At 29.3% G+C, this 7,160-nt stretch overlaps 1 protein-coding gene across 1 annotated transcript; it reads right to left on the minus strand.

Annotated features, from left to right (window-relative positions):
* Positions 1-5,281: 5,281 nt before the first annotated feature.
* EAF02_009006 (uncharacterized protein) lies at positions 5,282-6,612 on the minus strand. The gene is made up of 3 exons (XM_038905054.1): positions 6,289-6,612; positions 5,714-6,220; positions 5,282-5,661 (listed from the first exon to the last, which is right to left on the minus strand). Exons 2-3 carry the CDS (start codon positions 6,199-6,201, stop codon positions 5,475-5,477), a joined length of 675 nt encoding a protein of 224 aa, XP_038754951.1. The 5' UTR covers positions 6,202-6,220; positions 6,289-6,612; the 3' UTR covers positions 5,282-5,474.
* Positions 6,613-7,160: the final 548 nt, after the last annotated feature.

Below are 7,160 nucleotides of genomic sequence, written 5' to 3' on the forward strand. Positions count from 1 at the left end.
GTACTTATAGAGTACTCCTATATACTAGCTATATACATATAATTGTACACATGCGCAAACGCGTATGTAAGCGATTGCAGCTGCGATTGGGTGCGATCCGTGACAGTTCGGACCCCACTGATTGTTGGTAGCTTGTCGATTGCCTGGTCCATGGGCCCAATTGCGCCTGCGTTATGTGGATCGGATATAATGACTTTATAATCTATTATACCAGATTCAATCACGAAAATAGTATAAATATTTGTATATATAAAATCGAAAAAAGTTTATTACACTTCTTTCGATATTCAATCAATAATCAAACACATAATAACTAACTACTTATATCAAACTGATTACAATCTAAATGGGATGTAATAGTATATATCAACTATATTCTGTAATTACAATATAGCTTTACTAATCTTTTTATTAAATCTAAATTTTATACTAGGATATATCCAAACTACATGTAATTACACAGATACCAATCTACTCCAATATCCCGAGAACAAGCTCTCCACCCCAATCAATCTAAGACCCGCACTAATCAGCCATAAGCACTTCGAGCATTTTTTTGATTGATAACAATCGATTTGATTATTCATTGATACTTGGATGATATACAAAATAAGGCTTTCTAAAATAGAACTACAAATCTTTAAACAAAATAGTTATAGGATTGTTATAAGTAATATTAAGTAAGGGAATATTAGAGACAATAAGTTTCTGATTAGTTAACATTACACTACTATAAGCGACTAGAATGCTAATAGCCCATAAGCCCGCTTTTAGTACATCTAGAATATCTCTTGGGAGGTTAGATATTAGACGTTAATCACTATAAATAAATAAATAAATATATTTATAAAAGAAATTCGATTGAAAAAATCTCAAATTCTTTAGAATCTTAAATCTAATAGATCTTTATATCTATAAATTAGAACTTTTTATTTTAATAAAGATTTATCCTATTTTTCATATCAATCTGTTATATTCTATATATAATAATTCTGTTTTTGAGTAATGTTACCTATTATTATTATTTATTGAAATTGATAATTTAAAGTAATTCAAAGCTATCAAAATCCTGAACTTTTATTGAAAGAAAAGAGATTGTAAAGAATCTCATCTGAAATATATAATTTACTAAATTAGCTATAAAATATTGATTAAAGAATCTATAAACTACCTGAAAAACATATAAAAACTAATTTACAATTTTTATCAAAAATATTTTAATAAACCAGGATCCTGTCACGGGGTGACACTAAGCCCTTTCTGTCCTGTCCTGTCCTGCTATATATGTGAGAGTAAGGTAGAACTTCCAGTTCTACCTCCTAGTCTTTTGGGCGTTTAGCTCAGCGGTAAAGCTTCTGAATACTCCCAGAGGTGATCCCGTGACAGATCCGCTTAATCAAATACTATCCACCTATAGATAATCAAATCATAATATTTTTGCCTCAATAGAATTCAACTCTTAGGAAAAGGATAATATTATAATATAAAATCATATAATATATTGATCTCCTTAGAAGAGACCGAATTGAGTATTTGCATCAGAGCATATATAAGTTAGGATCTAATTAGACTAGCTTACTAGAAAAACTCTATATATCTTCAATTTGGAAGATTCTGTATTGTAATTTTTCAAGCTATATCTTAATCCTCAATCTGAACCTATTATCCAAATCAATATAACTTTATCTGTTGGGACAGGGATCATGTGACCGCGCTAGCGCCCCGGCACTACAGCATGTTCGTTCGTAGCCCTTAGCTTTTAGAACCTCAAGTAATATTACAACAGTGTGAATCATTAGTACTATATTGACTTCACCATCCCCATGGTGATACCAACATTATCAAATTAGAGCAAAGTTATTGGAACCCTATTATTGCCTGCCTGCCCGTGATAACCTAGAACTTATATAATCAATCAAAAAAGAATTATATTAAATATAATGAATTCAATATTAATAAAAATTATTTTAATATTATAATTTTCGTAATCCAAAAATATATTAATAATCTAATATAAAATTAATCTATTTAAATTTAATAAAAAAATTGAAATCTAAATAAAATTAAAATCTAAATAAATTCATAAAAAAAAGTAATATAATAAAATAAATCTATTTTATTAGTAAGTTTTTTAATAAAATTTCTTTTCTAGATTTTATGATTATAAATATAATTATATAATACTTTCTAAAATACAAGGGATTTTGAGGCTTACAAACCTTTAATAAGATTTTCTTGATAAAGAAATTTCTTTTCAAGAATTTTAAAAATAATTCTTTTTTTAAAGATTCTTTATAAATTCATTTTTTCTAATAAATTTTAAAAATAAATTATTAATAAAAAATATTTTATAAATAAATTATTTTTAAAAAAACTCTTTATAATTAAATTATTTAGAAAAGATTCTTTATAAATAAATTATTTTTAAAGGATTTCAAAAAGAAAATATTTTCTAAGAGATTCTTGTCACGGGACCCCTTCTGGGAGTATTCAGAAACTTTACCGCTGAGCTAAACAGTCCAAAAGACTAGGAGGTAGAATCGAAAGTTCTACCTTACTCTTATATATATAGCAGGACAGGATAGAACAGGAAGGGCTAGTATCACCTCGTGACAATTCTTTATAAATAAATTATTTATGAGATTTCCTTTTGAAATAAATTTTTATGAAAAGATTTTTATACAAAAATTATTTCTTAAAGATTTTAAAAATATATTATTTCTAAAGGATTTTGAAAAAAAAAGTTATTTAACGTAACGTATGGGGAACTCGGACATATGGGGAACTCGGATACTTTTTCAATTATTCTATACGCGATCTTGTTCTATGAGCCACACAATCCTCCAATTCCAATTCCGAATCACTTGAACTATTCTCTAGCTCTTCTTCTTCAATTTCTTTTTCTGATTTTTCAATTGAGTATTTGCGTAGCTGTCCTTATAGCTTTTTCTTCTTCGGTTTTTCCTTTGTCTTACATACCATTTTCAATACTTCCTTAATACTAAAGATAAATTGATCTTGTAATTTGATTCTTTTGCTTTTAGTTCTTTTCTTTCGAGTTTTAATTACCTTTTAAACATTAAAAAGCTATTTCCGAAATAAAGCTATCTCAGTATTTTGAGATTCTACAAGTTTAGTTATTTTTTTGGTATATCGACGAATTAGCAATACAGGAGAATTACTACTTATTAGAGTTATATTAAAGATCTGATTTGCTTGCTTTAGTTTTGTTTTATTTGGAGAAGAACTCCTGAGTATAGATAAGTCTAAATCTTGATTGAAGGTTCTTATTTGTAAAGTAAAAGATTGTTGGGAGAAGTTAAATAATAATGAATCGAGTACTTTTTGTGAAGCAAAAGGTATTAAACTAGTTTTTCTCTAGTTAGCTTTAATATTAGAAGAATTCAATGCTTTTTTTCTAATATTTTGAAAGAGTTCTATCCATTTAACTCTTTGGATTTATTTTATATTAGTTCGAGAATATCGATTAACCTCTAAAGTATAATATTGTTTCATTGGCTTATACATTGTAATATCAAGTGATTGAAATAAGTGAAAGCAATAAGGAGATAATATAAATAAATCAATATTATTATTTATACAGAAAGTAATAAAGCTACCTGTAATATAACTTAAATAACCATTTGTAATCAAAAGTCGAGGTCGGTCATCTAATACTTTCTTGGATTCTGATTCGAAAATTCTTTTAATTATTCTAATCTATAGCTATTTGAGGTTCATTCATTTGTATTAATAAAGAACTACTATCTTTGAAGTATATCCTTTGAAATCCATATAGAATTCGTATTCTAAGCTTTGAAAATAATTATAGGTAATAGAGTATTTCCAGTTGTATTGATACATTCAAATATAGTTATCCATTCTTACTTGTTAACTGTAATTTTTTAATTCGATTTCTGAATAGAATCAATTATTATATAAGTACTTTGAGTACTTCTAATTCTAAATCCGGTTTTATCTATATTATATATATTATCTAATTCATACTTTCACTTAATGAGATGTGTGTAAAATGTATCAAATTAAGTTTAAATATTCTCCGGAGTTGCTTCTTTAGTTTAATTAGATTCTAATTGATATAAATAGTATATTTTAAATTCTGGATATCGTTTTTGGAATCTATAAATCCATTCATAACTTATAAATAGGATTTCTATCGAGGTAGGATTCGAGATGATACGACCCGAATATGTCAAAGACAAATTTCGTTAGCCATTTCCTTTACCAATATAGGTATAACAGGGAATCCAATAATGGTAAATCGTGAAATCCATTGTACAAGAGTATTTTCTTCTGCGTTTGAAAGAATTTAAGCCATTTCGTAGATTTGGGAACGTGTTTTCTTTCCAGCCAGCCTATCAGCTAGGGTAGATTTAGGGATTTCAAAATGCTCTGCAGCCTTTCTAATTAATTTAAATTCTTTCAATTGAAATGAAATTATAGCCTTTTGAAGCTTCTCTTCAATTTGAACAATATAGAAGGTGATTGAGTATACACAATAAAAGTTATTGCGATTTCAAGTTAATGATAGGTTAAAAGTGTCTGAGTTCCCCATATATCCGAGTTCCCTATACGTTACGTTATAAGATATTCTTTTTAAAAGTTATTTCTAAAGGAATTTAAAAGAAAATTATAAGATTTCTTAAGAATAAATCTTTTCTAAAAAAAATTTAAAAATAAATAGTTTATAATATCTTTATTAAAAGAAACTTATTTATTAAAGAATCTTTATAAAGAATTTATATCTAAAAACAATTAGAACTAAATTATTTAGAATATCTTCTAAAAAGAAATAGTTTTCTAACAATTTTAGAATAAATTATTTATAAGAGATTTCTCAGAAATAAAATATTTCTGAAGGATTTCAAAAAATAAATTTTGTATACGATTTTCTTTGTAAATAAATTATTTATAAAGAATTGAAAAATAAAAGTATTTATAAAGATTTGAAAAATAAATTATTTATAAAGAATTTGAAAAATTAAATTATTTATAAGAACTTTGAAAAATAACTTATTTAAAGAATTTAAAAAATAAATTATTTATAAAGAATTTAAAAACTAAATAATTTCTAAAGGATTTTCGTATACATAAATTATTTCTAAAGAATTTAAAAAATAAATATTTTATAAAAAGATTCCTTATAAAAAATATTTCTTAGGGATTTTAAAAATGAATTATTTCAAAGAAAAATTTAATATATATATTATAAATTTTTCAAAAAAAAAATTGAGTCTTAAGTCTATATTTAGTCTCTCAATATCGTGAAAACAACTATATACTCATTTTCCGCCGGAAAATATTTTTCTTAAAAGAGGTAAAATCTCTATATAGATTACGAGCTGATGATCTAGATAGGTGACAGGACAACTTTAAGATTTTTAGTTACAGTATTAGATTGTAGTCGTATTTTGAATCAATCACAGAGCCAGACTCACATCACCATTGGATGATCAAATCTCCTGTATCGAACATGTTTGAAAGCCAGGGTTATTTCGAGTTTCTAGCTCTTGAAGCTTAGTAGAGTTAAAATTGTCAACCCATTTAATCAACATACGAGAGCAGTGTTCTGTATGCTCCAACTTTGACTCGTCTAGCGAGGATGTAATCACAAGATTTTCGTGAGAACCAGTAGTGAACCTGATCAAATGCTTAGATTCATAAAATTAGGCGAGAAACATCTTTGACTGACCTATGCAAACGTTGCCAGACTATAGCACAGTGTACAACGTGCTCTCGAATAGTTGTATAATACATTTCGAAGCCAAGGTCTAATGGGTCTATTTTACCGGACCTATTCTTGTTCTGGAAATATTCCCATGGGCCGTGGTCGTTATACTCTTGAAGAGATGTAGAGTCAAGACATTCCCGAGGGACCCAACTGACAGCCAGAGGATCATAAACACAGTTGTTTTGCTGTGCATCAGCTATTGTATTGCCGCAGGTGAATGTTCGAGACTTGAGTACTGGCTGTTTATCCTGGTACTGGAATAAGCTGTAGATAACGACAATTGAGATAGCAAAGAGACAAGATAGGGTAACGGTGTCGAGGGCACGTCTTATGTGTGAACGTTTTTTTGGGAAAAATTGTGCTCCATTTTCCGAAGACCTTTGCAGAAGGGATATGGCGGACTGGTCAACTGACTCATCAGTGTCCTCCGATGCGGATCGAAGAGACATAACTTCTAAACGGTACAAGCTATTCGAGTAATCAGTTCCTCTGCACCAAAAGCATTTCCAAAGAAAGCAAAAGTTGGCTCGGCATACCTTGAATATGAACTGGAGACTTCAAGAAGGCAAATAAACAGCACGGCGCGTTAAATGCTGAAGTTCATACAGAAGAGTAGCTGAAGAGTTGAGAGAGGCTGTCAGAAATAGATGGCTAGTGATTTGAGAGAAGCGGTCAGAAGTAGAGGGCGAGTGGGTAGAAGTGGGGAGGCTGAGTATGAAACGAGATTTCCGAGCCAGTAGCGTGATGGCAGATAGTATACAAGTAGTAGGGCTTATGGCAGTCAGTCAGAAGGTAGCGGTGGTGAACTGTAAAGTCTGCTGTGATACCAATTCGATAGTCTCACTTATTTATATACGACCTTTGAACAAAAACGTTCGTGGCTAAGTGCATTATGGTTTGCATCATTTATAACATCATGGAAGATTCGAAGAAAAAAAGATGCCAAGATGTATCATTCTTTATCTCGTATTCTTGCTTAGATCACTTAATTTAAGGTTTGAACACCCCCTCCCCCCAAGATAATCGATAGTTGTTTTATATCAAAAGAACTAATATAAAGCATTAAAACAATATCAAAGGTATTGATAGCATAACGGTAAATACCTTAAGCCCTAGGTGAATTAATCAATTGCTTTCATACAATCTGTTGCACCAACGACCTAGTACAATATGCTGAAACTTGTCCAAAACCAAGGTATATCAGGTTTTTTTATTCTGACTATATTCGAAAGTGAATCAAATACAACACTTCAAGCTGGACAATTTCTCTATCAACTGAGCCGTATTGATTGAGCCCGTCATTAAAGCTCTAGCCCTAATGAATCTTGTCAATGAACTGTTGAAGTCATAGTATGATTGAGAAATGTTGAAGGGGTGAGGGGTCCTGGGGTGGTGATGGATTATGGGT

This window comes from Botrytis sinoallii, assembly GCF_014898435.1.
Source record: "Botrytis sinoallii strain Bc 23 chromosome Unknown BSIN_018, whole genome shotgun sequence".
NCBI classification, from domain to species: Eukaryota; Fungi; Ascomycota; class Leotiomycetes; order Helotiales; family Sclerotiniaceae; genus Botrytis; species Botrytis sinoallii.

What these genes read in the sequence shown, in the direction of transcription:
- EAF02_009006 (XM_038905054.1), bottom strand. Translation starts at nt 6,201, where the DNA reads ATGTCTCTTCGATCCGCATCGGAGGACACTGATGAGTCAGTTGACCAG. An exon ending in GTCTGGCAACGTTTGCATAG is followed by an intron (nt 5,662 to 5,713) that starts GTCAGTCAAAGA and finishes GCATTTGATCAG; the next exon opens with GTTCACTACTGGTTCTCACG.